Here is an 18873-nt window from a genome sequence, read left to right as displayed (position 1 = left end):
CAGAGACAGAGGATCTCACAGGCTCTCTAGCTAGCCAGTCTAGACAAATCAGTGAGTTCCAGGTCCAGTGACAGATGCTGTAAGGTGGACAGCAAATGAAAAAGACACCTCACATCCATCTCTAGCCTCTACAGGAACACACACACACACACACACACACACACACACACACACACACACACACATGCATCCTTATACACAGGCATATACACATGTGAATATTTACACAATATAAACAAACTAAAATTGAAAAATAAAGTAGTAGAGTCGATAGGAATGCAGGAATTCCTTAGCTTGTTTTAAGGCCAAGGTGGCTGCTGAGGAAATGCCATGACTGATTTCATCATCCTGAGAAGCAGTGTTCGTTTCTGGCAGCTAGCGACCACATCAGCCTCAGAGTGAAATAGTTAATAAATGGAAAGAAACATAGTCTTGGACCTTCCTCATTCCATCTGACTCCCCGTGTAACAGTATAAGGTTATACCTGTCATTGGAACCAGAGATCCAAGAGACTTTTATTTCCCTCTTGACAGGTCCAGATCAGACATTTAATATTAAATGTGCCATCCCATGCCAATACTCACTGCCATAAGATTTGAGTGTTGCTTTTAAAATGTGCTTTAGATTTGGAGATGTAGCTTGGTGACAGAATGGCCTTGGATATGATCCATGGCATACATAACTATATACATGCACACACACAGGCACACACATGCACATATGCACTCATGCATGCCTACACAGGAGGGGAAGGGAGGGAGGGAGGGAGGGAGGAGAGGAAGAGAGGGAGAGGGAGGGAGGGATATGAAGGGACAGGATAGAGATGGAGGGAGAGGAGCACAAACTTCATTAATAGGTAAAAATACAATAGGATCAGGATGTGTTCAAATGTGAGTTAACTTTATTTTAGGCCAGATCCTAGTGAGGTCCAAAGGCCACAAGTTTCAAGAAGAGATATGTATGGTTAGACTTATTTCTACCTGCCATGGGAAAGGTAGTTTTAACTTAGATTTGCAAATTTCCCTCTGGTTTGCAAATTTCCTATTGCCCACTGTACTGAATCAATGATACCCAAAGCTAAGCTGTATTGCTCCACTTTGCGGGGCACACCAATAGAGCTATATTGCTAACAGTGGACCGTTGACAGCTGGTGTTGATTCTGACTGGTTGGTGCTCATGCCGTGCCAGCATGCTGTATTTGTAATATTACTTTTCCAGCTACAGCCATGCCCTGCTAGTCTGTTCCTCCCTTCCTGTGGAGAAGCCAGCTGCATGCTTACTAACCAGCTACTCTATCTTGTCCTTTCCTTTCTTCTCCCCTCAGACTCTGAGCAGAAATGATGCAGTAGAAGTTACATTTACTCTTAAAGGGCTCTATGATGACACCAAAGCTTTCCTGGATGAAAACTTGGTGAGTGTGTGGGGTTGGAGGACGGGAGGGCAAGCATCTCTTTTGAATATGGCCACTTTCTGTATTTGGTTCCAGGGTACTAGAGATGTGTGATTGTAAGTAGGTGCTTGCCTGATGATTCCAGTCATTCCAGTCATGATTGCCATTATGCAGCATTGGTCACCTGAATATGCTACTGTGTATGTTTATAACAATCCATAGGGACTACCATATTTTGGATGAAAGTCTTTCTATCTTTGGTCAATGTCTCCTGGGTCAAGACTAGGCCCATCAGATGCACAGTGTTCTCATTACACCTGATTCAGCTACAAGTGAAAAGAGTGAGCTCCTCAGAGATGCTTTTCTCTCAAGATGGAAATTTCACCTTCTCCATGGAGAAAGTAACAGGAAATAGGGGGAAATTTTGAGGGCTCTGAGCTCAAATACAAATTAGCTAACTACCATTTGTATTAATTCCCTAAGGCTGCCATGACTAAGTACCAAGGATTTATATGAGTTTAAATAACAGAATCTTACTAGCTTATCATTTTGAAAACTCCAACATTAAAGCCCAAATTGTCAGTAGGTCCATCCCTTTAAAAATCCCTAGGGGAAGCTTTCTTTGCCTTTTCCCAGCTTCTGGTCATTTTTCTGGCAATCTTTGTTGATCCTTATCTTATCTTCAATGTCTCTGTCTTCATACGGCCATATTCTGCCAGGGCGATTGATAGTAATGGATTAAGGCCTGCCCTATCTACATGAGCTCAAGTTAATAGTGAATTACAAAGGCAATGACTATAATTTCTCATAATGGTGCATTCTGAAATACTGGGGATTAGGACTTTTAACATATCTTTTGAGAGGAACACAATACAACTCACAACACTAACTGTGTAAGTTCACCTCTTTGCATTTATTTCCCCTACCTCCAGGACAGGAATTGTAACCTTACCTCTACAGCGTGTTTAGAGGATTTGCATAAATAACAAAGTATTGGACATTCAGTGCCCAGCAGTACCTGGTACATAGTTGTGGCTCAAAAGATGGGCTTTAAAAGTACTAAGGAGGATGAACTATGACTCTGAACACTACATTAATTGCATGTTTCTCCTCATGTAATGTCCATGCATGAGAAGACAACTGCTCATAACTATCCAACTTTGATGTTGTCCCTAAGCAGATGTTGTGCTTGCTTTTGATCTAATTAAAGTTGAATTTGAAGAAGGGCTTCTGAGTTGAAATTGTAAGAATACCCTCTTTCATTTACATATCTGATTGTCATACTGCCTCAAAAGCAGAATGACTAAAGTTCTCAGACCACACCATTCCATCATCTGGGCCCCAAGCTAGGGTGTTTTAGCTTTGGACAATTTCAACTGGAATTCCGAACTCAATGTCATTCTCAGTTCAGCCATTAGTAAATATGGAAAGTTGGCCTCGTGCTAATTTAGGCTTTCTTGAAGCTCATAGCTTGAAAATTAGGCCATGCTAGGCAACAGCCCAGCTTGAACATACCCTACAATGAACTGAGGCTTTCAGAAGGCTTCCTTCAGATAGGACCTGTGAGGCTCCATCCATGTGTACACATCAAAATGAGGCAAGCAGGCACAAAGCACATAAGAATGACCATGTATCTCCAGAAAGGCTGTCACCAACATGAGATGGGTACAGTCATGTTTCATTTGGGGATTATTCATATTGGGAAAGTATGACAGTGAAAAAGGGCAGTTTTGGCAGAGGGGCTGTATTATCTTTCCATTGCTGAAATGAACACCCAAGATAATCAACTCACAAAGAGAAAGCTTTGTTTTAGCTCACAGCTTTGAAGGGTTTGTTCCATGAATGGTTTGATCCTTTGCTTTCAGCATCTGGCAAGGCAGCACACTGTGCTGAAAGTCATGTGGGAGACTAAAGTTGCTCACCTCATGGCTATAAATGAGGAGGAGTGTGGCCAAGGAACTACTGTCCCTCTCAAAGCCATGGTCACAATGACCAGAATACTTCTGATTGGGCTACATCTCTTAAATGTTCCACTACCTCTCAATAGCACCAGTCTGAGACTTAAGCCTATAGAACAACACATGGGCCTTTATGGGACATTGCAGGTAAACTGTAATAGGGATATAGCTTTTTTGAAAAATGAAGTGAATCTCATTCAGTAATTCCCACTTCCCTTCTTTGGCATATGTTTGGCATGTGCATCTAAGCCATGCTGTATTGTCTTAAGTTGCAAAGGAGGACAAATTATTTGTTAGCATTGATTCATTTCTTTCTTTTAGCATGTTCTGACTGGCCATAACCTCACATCCCACTCAGTGTCCATTCAGTCAGCACACATTTCTGGCACTAGCTATTGCTACAGCAGCAAGTGTCCCATAAATAGGAAGAGACCACAGAGATGCCAAAATGAAGGGAGAGTGCATGTAGAGATGAGAGCTGGGTCCAGCTTCGATTGCTGTATGCTTTCAAGGGCTGTGTCCATCAGTGTGTTGCCATGTGCCCCAATTATTACCTGTTAGAATATGAATGCTCTCCCTGTACTGCTGATTTGGAACTTGGAGGTGGTCTCAAAAGAATGTTTGTCTCCCATGTACCACACAGTTTATCTTGTGTGTGCTGGGAGGTTAGCAGTAACCACTTAGACAGGACAAGCCACCTGCACACATGTTTCTTAATCATGGAGAACAAATAACTAGAAGCTACAGCACAGTCTAGAGAGGCAGAGCCTCTACCAGGAAGGGAAAAGTTGAGGCAGTCCTTCCCTAAGCTCACCTTGATTTACAAACTATCTTTTAAATTATAATGTATAATAACTATTATAACCTCTAGCATCTGGATGCCTTTGTGTATTGTATAAATGGTAGGCTACTAAGTTGGACAGATTCTGTCTGGCCCTGTAATCTTCTTTTAAATAAATTTATTCTCTCAAATATTACATCCCAACTGTAGTTTCCCCTCCTTCCTCCCAGCCTCCCCATCCACTCCTCCTCCATTTCCCTTGAGAAAAGAGCAGGCCTTCCACAGATAACAACCAAACATTAGCCATGTAATCTTCAACACCAAACTTCTTTGATTATACTTTCTCACCTATGAAATGAGAATAATCATACCTTGTAAGGTATTATGAGGGTATTGGGGAGAGTAAATGAAATTATGTATTCATGGTACCTGATATACACAATATGCTCAGAATTTAGTGATAGCTCTTACTTAGGTGGGTAGTGATATGGCTTCAGAAACTGGAAGCTAAGAGTGAGACCCTTGTAGACATTAAGCTAAAGCTGAAAATCGTGGTGCTAATTCATGCTGGAGAAAAGACCTTCACTTGTGAAACTGAGCATGCCCAGTTTCAAAGAGACCTCATCCATCTGATGATTTCCTGGATCTTCTTGGTGAAAAGAGAGCTATCTAAAGCTAGTATTACGTTTGATAAATGAATAATCTGATTGTAGGCCAAATGAGTTACAATTTGTCACCATTATAATCTCTTGGCCAAACTGAACTACAGTATGTTGATAGCTGTATGATCTCTTGGTCCTAGCATGGATGCAGAGTGGAGTCTAAGGCAAAGTGCTAGGAAATGTACACTTACTATTCTCCTTGTCTATGCCAGCTGAGAGATGCTGAGGATGAGGCCATACTACAAACTGCCCTGGATGCCATGAACACAGAGTTGAGAAGGATCCTGGCAATTGACTGGTTGAATCAAATCCTTTTTCCAGAGGTTCGTAACCTGGGGAGTGGGAATTTTCTCTTGGTATCATAGTATGGGGTCAGTACATGGGATAGGTATAACAGAAGCCCAAATGCAAACTTTTAACTCAGCATTAATGAAGCACCCTCCTCCCCATATCCTCATCATAAATGGACAGAACAAAGCAGCAAAAATGAACAAGTAGGTGACCGTGGACAAATAACCAGAAAGAAGACCATTCTAAAGCTAGAAAGACTAAGGAAGATCACATTGTTCTCTAGGCTACAAGCTCTTCCCGCTCAGTGTCTGCTGCCAGAACTAAAGCGTATGTGGTACATACTAGCATAGCCCCACCAGTTGTTTGCAGACAGCTGTTGTAACTGCTTGATACCTAGGACATATTGGTAGGTCAGTCTTCCAAACACCTCCTCTTCCTGCTGCTACCTGCCCCTCCATTGCCTTTCCCAGCCAATATGCGGCCTAAAAGAAAAACCAAACATTATAACAGATAGAATATAGTTGCAGAGATGCTGCCAATTTTGGACTACTCTGAGTACTTTTCAAAGACTGCAAACTTTCATATTCATTCATAAACCAATTATCCCAAAGATGGCCACCTATAACAAAGTAAAGCATTCCCATTGTGATCTGACAGAGATTGTCTCAAAAATTTTCCAACCATAAAAACATTCATTTCAAATTTTAGAATCCCTGCCTGCCTCCTCATAGCTATTTTATGACACTAAATGCCAGTTGTATGCATGTGAGCACTCATATAGACATGTTTGGAATAGTGCAGGGATAAGGCTACTATTTCAGAAGGAAAATCATATGCAAAGTCTCAAAACAATGGTTCTCAACCTGTGGGTTGCAAACCCAAAGCCCATCAGAAAACACCAGTATTTACATTACAATTCATAACAGTAGCAAAATTACAGTTATGAAGTAGCAATGAGATAATTTCGTGGTTGGAGGTCACCACAATGTGAGGAAACTGTATTAAAGGGTCGCAGAATTAGGAAGGTTGAGAACCACTCATTATCTTAAAAGATTTACTAATCTTTGGTGATTACATTACAAGGTCTGGCGTACTGCATGTTTTTATCAGTAGCCTTCTAGGGAAGGAAGACGTCCTGTTAGACAATAAGAAAAGCAAATTCTCACTCTTTTTCCATTATCACCTGCCTCAGCTATCTCCCATTAAGCTCCTGAGCGAGCAAACTAGCTGGATATTTATCATCCTATACCTTGGGGTCCCAATTTGCATGTGAGTCGTCCTCACCTGGGACAAAAATCTCTTTTCTGAGTTCCGGCATTTCCAGAGAGGTGTAAAGCCCTGAAGAAAGGAAGTCAATTGAAAATAAGGCAAGGAGAGGTTGCTCACACTAACCGCCCTTATCTTGAGATTACAGAAGACTCAGACCCACTTTGCTGGGGAGAACAGGACAAGGGTCAATTCTTTATTGGACTTCTCAGGACTCTGAGGGGAAGGGTCCTGCGCTCTTTCTTGAAGTGGTTTATAAAAGGCAGTTCGGAAGGTCGGGGATACAGCCAGGAGCAGCACTAGAGAAGAGAGGGTGCCATGGGGGTCTGTGCAGAAAGAGGAGGAAGATACATTTGGACTCTTCCCCCGAGGGAAGGGACTGGAGGCATAACTAATCCTGAAAGGAAGATTACCCCAAAATCTCTTGTAATGTGTTTGGCTACATTTCCTGGCACTAAATCAACTGTTTTGCTAGGAACAGGAGGAAAATAAGAATGCTTTTACAGAAACAAGATATGAGTTGCAGAATGAACTGGAATTACAGAGCCTGTGTTGTCTGTCCAGCAAAGAACTTACACTCAAAATTAGTAAATTTGTTTAGAGAATCCTCTGCATTCCAGACAGAAAAACAGGCAGCCTGTGAGGCAGAGTCTTCCCTATATGAGGATGCTTGACTGAGGGGGCAAATAGGGGCTCTCAACTGGAGGTGTGAAGGATGAAACACATTTTTCTATTTATAAAGAACTGCCATATGAGCAACAGTGACCCCAACAATCCACCTGACCTCACATGAAATGTTTAACCTCTGAGCCTTTGCTTTTTTTGTTTTTTTTTTTCAACAAACTTTAAAAAAATGAACAGTTATTTGTTTCTGCTTCCTCCTCCCCTAGCCCTGCTTACACAGCCTTCCCCTCGCTCTGAGCCTTTGCTTCATTTCTAATACAGGAATGATAGTAGCCATTTTTCCAGGTTGTTCCGAGGCTTGTGTAAGGAGCATGTATTGATATATCCAGAAAGGCACATGGCACAAGAGTGGGCCCTTTCTAAAGCTCAATTTCTTTTAGTTTTAACCCCTGCCCCGTCATATGGGTGCTAGGAATTGAACCCAGGTCCTCTGCAAGAGCAGCAAGTGCTCTTAACCACTGAGCCCCCTCTCCAACCCCTACAGCTCAATTTCTTTATTAAGATATATGGCTAGTGAGTAGGGATGACTCTACTACCTGAGCTGAGAGTAGGTCCACCTGCTTTCTGTAGCCATCCTTGTCCATCACTTTAAAGAGCCCATAGAAATTATTGCAGAATGTAAACTAACTAGCATTTTGACCTTACTCTTGCTGTGGTTTCCCAGGATCGGTCTTCTGACACTCACAGTTTACGTCACAGACTGAGGATTCGATTCCCCAAGTTCAGGAAGAAGAAGCAAGAAGAGGGAGAAAAGCCAAAATCAAGCCACAGATTCCCTCGTTTTCTTGGTAAGTCAATTCCACAGGCACAGAGGGTATGAACAGAAGGAAAAGAAGAATGGGCTCCTCCATGAGACCTGAAAGTACCCTCAGAAGTGTTCATGGGTATGTTGGAAAGGGTCTCCAGGAGGAAGCCAGTATTAGGTAATGCCAAGTAAGTTAGAGAATATGAGTACTGGCTGGTAAGGGGCGAGCCTGAGAAGGAATTGGTGCTATGTGGGCTGGATGACCACAAGGAAAACTGCAATTGGACCGGTATCTTACTGCTTGACCCATCCCTAAGATGCTAGGGACAGGTTTATTGCTCTGTCAAAAATCCCTTCTCTCTGTTAACGAGAGTTCCTGGATATACAAATCTCATACTATATAAATTTTGTCTTCTGTACCATTCTTCCTCATAACTGAAGTACTGTTGAAATGGGAATGGGATACAAAAGAAGGCTCTCCTAGAATTTTTAGTTGTCTCAATTCTGATGCTCATGGTCTCTCCTAAACTTGAGGCTTAGGTAACATGGAAGCTTCAAAGATACAGCATTAGCAGACATGTGAAAACAGGATGAAAGGACGGTAGTTTGTTTTAGTTTGAATGAATAAGGATTTTTCAGATGCCAAGAAAAAATCTTTTGGATCTAAGTATATTTTTCTTGGGTATGGTCCAACTGGTTTGATTCCTTAAGAATCTGACATTTGGAAATCTCCAGTGTTTGAAAGGATTTTTGTAGACTCAGATTAAGTCCATAGTACTTGCATAGATGATCGGTTTCTAAGAATTAATCCTATTTGCATTTAGTTTATATGGTCCCCAGTGGCTTCCTCTTTGATTCAAAGATGGTTGCTACAGTAGGAACAAACTAGTCTGTCTCCTGCTACCCTGCTCCCTCTGCGGCTCACACATTGAAGCATCTGGCAAAGTACTAACTTCATTTTTTCTATACCCTTTTTTTGTGGGGGGCTCTGAAGGCAGGTTCTGGCGTCGCAGAAACCGTGGCAATGAGGAAAAAGGTGACGACGACGACCCTCCAACACCTGCAAGTTCTCAGCTGTAGTCCTTGAAAGCTGGAAGGAGAGCTCTCAACACAGAATTCCACTACAAACTCAAAACCTCAGTAAAGATGGAACTCAATTATATCAGAACAAACCTGAGCACCACCAAGAAAGACCCTCCAAATCCTTAGACTAACATATTTCCCTGGACTTAATCAGATCTCCTTAGAGGGTTACATTTTTCTCGTTGGCCAAAGATTCTTGTTCCGAGTTGTCTTGTTCAGTTCTCCTTCTCTTTGTGTACCTTGAGCAACTACAGTGTTTATTGGGGATAGACTCTTTATGAATAGCCTGGGATCTATAAGAAGTGATGGGAGCGCATTTCTTTAGGAAGTGTTGGAATGGGTTTCCTTCACTAGCAGAGAAACTGTTGATACCAAGGAATGAATGAGTAACTGACTCTCAGAAAGATGAAGAGGGGGCAGGGCATTTGGACTTGGCTGTGTTTCTCCTCCAATCCCTGCCAATTGCAACTTGATATTTCAAAGGATATAGTTGGTTCAAGATGAGAACAAGGTCCTGGAGGCTTATCCACTTGTCTGTTACAATGATCATGTGAATCTTTCCTTGTAGATATGAGTCTCTCCTCCACTCCTCTCCTCTCTCCTCTCCTCCCCTCCCCTCCTCTCTCTCCTCTCCTTTCTCACCTCTCATTATCTCTCCTTTCTTCTTCTCTTCCTCACTAGCCATCCTTCTCATCCCATTTACCCTCTCTCCCCTTCTCCTCCTCTACTTCTCCTTCCCCACTCTCCCCATACACTCTTTGTGTTTTCTCATGTGTCCATGTATGTCTTTGCACATGTCCAGGTGGTGCTCTCGTGGCTGGGTGGGCCCACTGTTTGGAACTCACCCCTCATGGCAACCATACAGGCTCTTGTCCTTTTGCCTTGATCCTAGCCTGCATGTCTTCATGGAGTGCTTGCCTGCATTCTCGCTGGATTTTTTAACTAAATGTTTTGCCGCTGTGCTGCAGTATAGATTATATACAGAGACATAAAGATGTACATATATATACATATATATTTTTAAGAACTGAAAATACAACTCGACCTCTAAGTGACCCTCTAATATATTGTGATAACCCAGGAATCCCTCCCCTTCCCTATTACCCTACACACATATATAACTCTACCAACTGCCCTAGTTCTTGGTGGAGCTCCTAATCTTTTGGTGCATTTTTAGGGTCTTAGAAGTAGCTGGAGTCTACTTATATCCCAGCTAATTCTGACATCCACTTAAAATACTGAGCCAGGCCACAGAAAGGGAACAAAAACACCAATGCCCTGCACAAGGGCCAAGCTGGCATGCTGCCATTTGCTCTGTTTCTCCTGGCTCTGTATCAGCAACTGCCCAAGCTTTATTGTCCCCTTCCCCAGTCCAAAAGATGTCAAAGAGCTCTACCCTTTGGATGTCTAACTTAGGGCCTACCAACCACCACAGCCTGTGCTCTTCCCCATAAACTTAATCTGGGCCTGCAGCTATTGGACAGGCTGTTGGGGCACTCTTCAAATTAACTTCAAATCTCATATCTTGCCCCCTTTTCCCCTGAGTATAAGAGGGGCAGTCAGGGTGACCAGAAGGAACATGGATCGGGGAAAATAAAGGCTAAAAGCCTTGGGCTTCCCTGCTGTTCTGCTTCCAAGTTTTTCATGAAAACATAGTAGGCCTAAATTGCTCCAAATCTCAATTTGAATCTTTTTTTTTCTAAGTGTACAATCTTGGTCAGGCAAATCTAATGAAAGTCCAATGCTCAGAGAGAATGTCTCTGGTCTGCCTCTCATCTCCACCCTCGGTCATAAATCCAGAAAACTGCCCTTTTCTCACTGCTCAGCCAAACTTAGCGTGCTCAATTTACCTGACTCAGTCCAACGGCTGGTTCACTGAGGTGCACAATCCAGACTCCTATCACTGGTTCTCAACTTTCTAGAACTCCACCAGCCTAACCCACTTAAACCAGCTGCCTGTGTTCCACCTCTTCAGGGGTGAGAAAAAGAGACTTAACAATGGGGTAGCCCCCAATGTCTGATAGCTGTGCCAAACAAAACTGTCCTAGCTCTACAACCAGAGGAGAAACTCAATGGGAAAAGATGGCAGAAAACACTTAAAACGTCAACATCAGGATGTGTATTGCTGACAGGGTGTGTATTTAAGTGGAGCGTGCTGTTGCAGCGTCTTTGGTTTCCTCTTGTCACTCTTTCTTCAAAGGAAGAGGTAGCAGACCAAACCACCAATGCCACTGTTCCTCCTTGGCTGCAGGAACTAATACCTGCACATGCACATTCACATAGTTGGGAACCATGTTGAATTTTCTCCGAAGAGTCTTTTCCAAAACTGGATCATTTCTAAATAAGCAAATTTAAGGAAACAGAAGGAAATCCTAAGAAACAGTAGCCTTACCTTGGTAATGACTAAGCAGGGCTATGTCTTGTAATTATTTCATTGCAAATGATAGTCAACTGTAATAGGAATCCATCCCTGCTTATTTTGCTGGAGTGCTGTAGGTCTTTGTGTACTGTAATGCTGCTGTTGCTCTGTTGTACCATCTGAAGTCCCACTCATTCCCACCTTGTCCTCCTATCTGAGTCAGAATGCTATTGAACGACACCTAGAGGATGGGGACTAGAACCGAATGTGGGACAAAACTGATAAGCAAAGGGGCCAGTGTGGCTTGTTAAAATGGTCCAGATACCATCTGCATTGTTTAGTTACCAATGGTTCCCTGCAAAGGGAAGCTGGCATGCTAAGAACTTGTTCACACATCTTTGGAAACAAAGCAAGAAGGGATCTCTCTCTCTCTCTCTCTCTCTCTCTCTCTCTCTCTCTCTCTCTCTCTCTCTCTCTCTCTCTCTGCCTCTCCCTCTCCCTCTCCCTCTCCCTCTCCCTCTCCCTCTCTCCCTCCCTCTCCCTCTCCCCTCTCTCTCTCCCTCTCTCCCTCTCTCCCTCCCTCTCCCTCTCCCCCTCTCTCTCTCCCTCTCTCCCTCTCTCTCCCCCTCTCTCTCCCCCTCCCTCTCACTCCCTCCCTCTCTCTCCCCCTCTCCCTCCCTCCCTCTCCCCCTCTCCCTCTCTCCCTCTTTCTCCCTCTCCCCCCCTCTCCCCTCTTCCCTCTGTCCCCTCCCCCCCCCTCTCTCTCTCTCTCTCTCTCTCTCTCTCTCTCGTTTCCTTAGCCCTGAGAACATGGGCTCCTTTCAGGATTTCATTGTTAACGATTTGAAGTAATACAGTTGCTCAGGTGGTGGGACCAGACACTAAGTATCCACCACAGTTCTGTACAGAAGTAATTAAGAATCAAAGTTTTGGGGTTTGGTTGTATCTTTGGTAGCACTGTCTGTAGAATTGATTGTCTAATTCTTGGCCAGAAGGACAGCAGGGAAGGAAAAATCCAAATAGAGTTAAGTTGCCACCAACCACTTCTGGCATTGATAGTATAAGAGGCCAACAGCTATCCATTAAGGCCCTCTATTACACCCAAAAGGGCAAGGGAAGAATAAAGAGGATATATTCAATGTACTAAAAGATGACCAGAAGAAACAATTGGGGGTCAACATCATCTTCCCTTAGCACACAGTAGAGTTTTAGTTGTATAACAGACAGAAACCAATACCAGAGAAATCAGACCCCATCCACACCTTTCCACTGAATAAGGGACCTTGATTGGCTATATGGTTTATGGAGTTGCATTTGTCTGCTAATCTGTAATACATTGTTGCTTACTATTATATGTTCTGTGTTTTTTCAGAGGCCCTGCAAATAAGTAGCAGGGCCAGGGCCTGGTCAGGGGAGGAAGCTGGAATAGTGATGGAATAACAGTAAATAAAAACGGAGAAGGAAAAGATCCACAAAGTGTGCCTATTCTTCTTAGCCCTTCCCACAAAATGGAACACCGGTCCTCAAAATTCATACAGTGATTGCTTCTTAAAATATTTTAATAAATGGATAAATATCACCAATACCTACATCTCATCATTTCTTTCAACAGGGTAGAGGAGCAGTTGCATGGGGCTTGATGAGCGTTACTGCATTGGAGTGGTCCTTCAAGCTCTCAATAGGCCACCTACAGGCACCACTGGAAGGAAGGACTAGGCAGCAAAACACAAACCAAGACAGGCCCTTCAGGTTGATTATAATGCAAATCAGGACATTTCTGTGGGGAAATACCTGCCACTGTAACTGCTCTAGAAGTCAGTTCTCTGCAGTATACAGACATATCTCAGTAAAACCAAATGGTTAGTGGAGGGGTAGATAGAGTAGGATGAAGGAGTATACCCCAGGCTGCTAAAAAGAAGTAGAAGACATCTTGAAAACATTGTAAAATGCAATATGCTCTCCTAACACAAACAATAAAAGCTCGTCTCCCTTCCAAATGAGTTTGAGGTTGGAAGGGCTCTGTTCAGGTCCACATTAGTTAGCCCCAACACTGAAAATAGTTTAGGGCCATTGAGATGGTACAACAGATAACGGTGCTTGCTGCCAAGCCTGATGACCTGAGTTCAGTCCCTAACACACATCACACTTATAGGTTGTCCTCTGACAACAGACATGTACTATGGCATGTACACACACACACACACACACACACACACACACACACACACACACACACACACACTGTTATAAAAAAGAAAATGCGCCGGGCGGTGGTGGCGCACGCCTTTAATCCCAGCACTCGGGAGGCAGAGCCAGGTGGATCTCTGTGAGTTCGAGGCCAGCCTGGGCTACCAAGTGAGATCCAGGAAAGGCGCAAAGCTACACAGAGAAACCCTGTCTCGAAAAACCAAAAAAAAAAAAAAAAAAAAAAAAAAAAGAAAATGCTTTAATTTCTGCCACATACATGCAGTCTCATTAGGAATCCAGATGTTAATTACATTTGCTGCACAGGCAACTAGGGATATAGCAGACCAGGATGCCACATAAAGTTCTATAAGAGTAAGAATTCAAGTCATAAATCCTTAACTTGCCAAATACTAAAAATTATTTCTTATTTGGAGACAATGCATTTGTGACAGTCGGGACCACATTTCAGACTATCCTTATGAAAACTATATTCCTGGGCTTTGGGGGAAAGTAGATAAACAGTTCTGCTGTGGAGGACATAGCAGGCTAGGCCCTGTGATCCATATTAAGACTTGTTTTGCATACACCAGGCTATTGAAACACTATCAGGATTGGACATCTCATTCCAGTCAGAATAGCCAAGATCAACAAAGCAACTGACAACAAATGTTGGCAAGGATGAGGGGCAGGAACGCTTATTCACTGTTGGTAGGATAGAAAACTAGTCAAGGCACTCTGAAATCACTGTGGAGAACTCTTCAAAAGCTAAATGTAGATGTACCATATGACTCAGCTATTCCACTCCTTGGCCTATGCCCAAAGGATCTGACATCCTACTCCACAGTTACTTGTTCAGCCATGCTCATAGCTGCGCTATTCACAATAGCTAGTAAATGGAAACAGGCTGAATGTCCCTCAAGTGATGAATAGATATGGAAAATGTGGTACATATACACAATGGAATACTATCCAGCCATAAAGAAAAATGAAATCATGAACTTTCCAGGTAAATAGGTGAAACTGGAATAAATTAGGAGGGAGGCAACCAAGCCCCAGAAAGACAAATACTGCATTTGTCTTTTTCATCTGTGATTCCTAGCTCCAAGTCTTTAGCAAGAATATAAACTGGAGTAACCACATAAACCATGAAAGTAAAAAGAAATTATGGGTAGGGGAAAGAGCTCCAGAGAGTGGGATGAAGCATACAGGTGATATATAGAGGAAAATGGACAGAATGGGTGTGGGGTTTAATTGGGGATGACAGAGGGAGATAATACGGAAGGAAAAGGGGAAAGGGGGATAAACAACACTATGGATGTCTAAAATAGCAATAGAGAGTTATATTTGTGTTTAGCTAAAATTACATACAACATAGGAATGTGTGGGTATACATACAGAGTTTAAATAAAGTTAAGCCACTTGGGATGATAATGTTCTCCCCAAGAGCCATAAACTATGTGACAAAAAGCCAAGTGCCAGGCACAAGGAACTTCCTTTTAAGTTTTTGGTCAGGGATGTCCAAGAGCAAACAATTTTGGCTATTGCTCTTGCCTTTGCTTACCTCCCAGTAGTTGAATTTAAGTCCTTATTGCTAAAAATACCATGCACTTCAGACACAGGACTCAGGATGCAAGCTAGTTTGACCTGAAACCCTCTTCCTTGAGGACTAGCTTTCATAATACCAGAAAGTAATATGCAAACTGCAGTTAATGCTCCTCCACAACTGTAATGCCTATGACCCCCAGCAATGACATGCACAGAAAACTATTCCTAAAGGTATAACTTAGCTTCTGCTGTATTGCTGTGAAGGGACACCATGACTAAGGCAACTATTATAAAAGAAAGCATTTAAATGGGGCGTTCTTATAGTACAGAGGATTAGCCCATGATCATAGTAGGAAATAGGCATGGCACTGGAGAAGTAGCTGAGACCTTCACATCCCGATCAGCAGGCAAAGAGAGACACTGTGCCTAGCTTGGGCTTTTGAAATCTCAAAGCCCACTCCCAGTGACACACCTCCTCCAACAAAGCCACACTTCCTAATCCTTCCAAACACCAACTGGGAACCAAGCATTCAATATATGAGCCTATGGGGGCCATGCTCAGTCAAACCACCATAATGTACAATGAGGGCTAATTGTACTTAATAACTATTCAACAGAAGGGAATTCATGCCTGATATTATTAACCTAGGCCACTACTCATGGCCATGGACCCTAGAACATAACCTAAACCAGTATAATTCCTAACTACAGTCTAAATGTATACCCTTATACATACAGAAAAGTACAGTTCTCAGCTCTCATCAAAGCTTGTCTTTGAAGCAGACAGAGACCATTACAGAAAGCCACAATGGGTCAAAATTCAGAGAACGGACTACCATGTGCCCTAATTGATACATTTACAACACAACCTCTATACCTAAGGCTCAGGAAACAGTGTAGTGCTTTTTCTTCAGCTGTCTAATTGGAAACTACTTACTTGTGCAGTTTTGCCAGCTCTTAAGATGAGGGATAGACAGCTAAGCAATGGGTAGAGTTTCCAGAGTCCAGTCGAAGAGAGGGAGGAGGGATTGTATGAGCAAAGGGGTCAAGATCATGATGGGGAAACCCACAGAGACAGTTGACTTGAGCTAGTTGGAGCTCAGTGACTCTGGGCTGACAGTTGGGGAACCTGCATTGGACTGAAATAGGCCTTTTGAATGTGGGTGACAGTTGTGTGGCTTGGGCAGTTTGTGGAGCCACTGGCAGTGGGACCAGGATTTATCCCTGATGCATGAGCTGCCTTTTTGGAGCCCATTATTTATGGAGGGGTGCCTCCCTTAACCTTGATGCAGGGGGGTAGAGCTGGTTCCTGCCTCAACTTGATATGCCCTATGCCATGCTTTGTTGATTCCCCATGGGAAGTCTTACCCTCTCTGAGGAGTGGATGAGGGTTGGAGAGGGGAAGGTGGGGGTGAGTGAGAGGAGGGGAGGGAGGGGGAAATGTAATTGGTATGTAAAATGAAAAAAAAACTTTTAAATATAAAAAAGATGAGTGGTGGAAGAGCAGAGAGATTTAAAAGCAATGATGTGTGGCTCTCCTCTGTTGTGGCAGCAGGTTAATCAAATAAAATTATGGAGTCTGTCCCTGAGAGTATTCACTCCTAAAGGATTCTACTGCTACTGCTGTTGTTGCCAATGAATGATTATCTAGAGGGTGGGATATAGAAGAGAATAACCTGGTTTCCCCCTCTTCTTCTAATCTTGAGGAATTATCTCTATCAACTCTCAAGCCAGAACTAGATTTCTACTGGAAGTATTTGTCTGTAACATAGTGCTCACTTGCAGTTTCCTAACTGGATTAATTTCAGATCAGAGAACTCATGAATCAAAAAATATAGGAATGCTGTAACTAGTTTGTTGCTTATTCAAATTCTGATTCTTTTTTAATAGGCTGGATGTTGTCAACTTTGAGATCCTCTGATAGCTAGCTACATCATGTGTTCTTTCTAGGTCTTATTGAATTCAGCAGGAGATAAAAGATAGGAGATACTTAGTAATCTCTCACAGAATTATAAGTTCAAAATTAAATTTATGATAGCCTAAAAGTACAAACAACCCAGTATCCAACAATGAATGGAAAATAAATAAAATGTGATATATTCATACCATGGAATATTTGATAATAAGAGGAAATGTACTAATATGTGCTACAACACAGTTGAACTTTGACAATATCATGCTCAGTTAAAAAAAAAAAACTAGATGCAAAAGGCCACACATTGTATGATTCAATTTATATGAAATTTCCAGACAGGAAAACTTCCAGACAGAGACAGAAAGTAATTTGATTACCTAAAGCTCACTGAAAGTGGGAGTGGGAGATGAAGACTGACTGCTAATCAATTTTGAGTTTCTTTGGAGGGTGATAAAAATGTTTCAGAATTACATAGTGATAATGGGTGTACAAGTATGTGACTACACCAGAAATCACATACCCACACTTTATATAGATGCATTACAGGATATTTGAAATATATCTTAATATAACTGTTCCGTGGGCTTACACAGAAAATTAGTGACTAGAGTCATCAAAATATGAAAGATAGTCTTTGATAAAGGAATGGCTGTGTTTTTTTTTAATAAGGTCCAAAATAACAAGATCCAGTTACAAAAGCTATCCTAATTTTGAAGTAATAATTAAGCTTAAAATGAACTATAAACATATGCAACAGCAAAAAAAGGATAAATGATGATTTAGTTAGCAGCTCTGAAGAACAGAGATGGAAAAACAGAGGAAATAATTCAATTAATGGTTCCCCTTATGTGAAATTTGGGATTTAAAAAAGCAGTAGATAATAGATTGGGGTAATATATATGATAGAAAGGAGATAATTAAGTAAAGCTCCATTTCAAAACTTTTCTTTCCATCCTGTCATTTACAAAGACACAAGTGGTTGATTATTGAGAGCAGTCATTGCAAAGCAAGTTGCTTTAAATAAAGGGACAGTAAAAAGTTACATTAAAATCTGGTTTGTGAGTTTATCTCTTTCAGGATGAAGTCTGCTAGCAAGGTAAACTGTGTCTGCCTTTCTCAGCTGGAGACCCAGTAGCTTTAAAATGAGGCCTGATTTTTACATATGAAATGAATTGACCAAGCAGCTATAGCCTTGGGGTTAGGAGCTAGGTGCCTGCTGCAGCCAAACTGACAAAACTACAGTTAGTCATCAATACCTTCAGAGATCTGAGAAGGATTAATTATAGCAGGAAGTATAAACCAGATGACCCATGTATCAATTAAAATGACAGAGACTTACTGCTACCTGGATGGTTCCTGTGGTCTCAATGGCTTCATGTGGGCTGGGGGTAGAGGTCATAAATCTTTGGCTGTCACACAGTCACACAAAACAGCATTACATCTTCAGCTGCTGCATAGGACAGCATTGGCCTTCAGCTGGCAGGCAAAGAAGGTTTGAGAGATTTTCCTGTGGTGGAGGGATTTGGGGAAATTTATATACCTTGGTGAGGCAGAGTAGAGCAGTCAAGTCAGTGGTATCCACAGTTTGGCCAGGGTTCTGACAGCAGGTGAGGCATGGGGCAGTTCTTTGCCCAGCAGTTAGCATCACCAAATCCAGGTGAAGTTGTCTGTGCCCCATCATCTTCTTTGGAGACCTTAGGCTGGCATTTCTGTCTATTCCAGGAAGTTTTCTCATTAAACACTTTAAATGCCATATTCATCAGATCTCTGAAGAGTTTGAGAACTATTATCTATTAAGTATACCTGAGATAAACAAACATTACTTGTTTTTAGTTACTTGCTTTAGTCTTAACCTTGAAGACATATACAGGATGCTAAATGTGATGGTTGGAAAGAAAACGGACGCTGCAGGCACATAGGGAGTGGCACTATTAGGAGGTGTGGCCTTGTTGGAGGAAGTGTGTCACTGTGGGGGCAAGCTTTGAGGTCTCATATACGCTCAAGCCA

The 18873-nt window shown here is 42.3% G+C and overlaps 1 protein-coding gene across 1 annotated transcript in view; it reads left to right on the top strand.

Moving 5' to 3' along the window:
- The window catches only part of Dgkk (diacylglycerol kinase kappa), a 124730-nt gene extending 115221 nt beyond the window's left edge, over window positions 1-9509 (top strand). The window contains exons 25-28 of the mRNA XM_028894036.2: window positions 1325-1411; window positions 5004-5114; window positions 7697-7820; window positions 8772-9509. Coding sequence (XP_028749869.1) covers window positions 1325-1411; window positions 5004-5114; window positions 7697-7820; window positions 8772-8857 — 408 coding nt within the window. The 3' untranslated portion in view covers window positions 8858-9509. The remainder of the gene's footprint in view (window positions 1-1324; window positions 1412-5003; window positions 5115-7696; window positions 7821-8771) is intronic.
- The last annotated feature ends 9364 nt before the right edge of the window (window positions 9510-18873 follow it).

The sequence above is a fragment of the Peromyscus leucopus genome, chromosome X (assembly GCF_004664715.2).
Source record: "Peromyscus leucopus breed LL Stock chromosome X, UCI_PerLeu_2.1, whole genome shotgun sequence".
NCBI lineage: Eukaryota > Metazoa > Chordata > Mammalia > Rodentia > Cricetidae > Peromyscus > Peromyscus leucopus.
The sequence above is the reverse complement of the archived record's forward strand: the minus strand, read 5'-3'. Positions and strand labels throughout refer to the sequence as shown.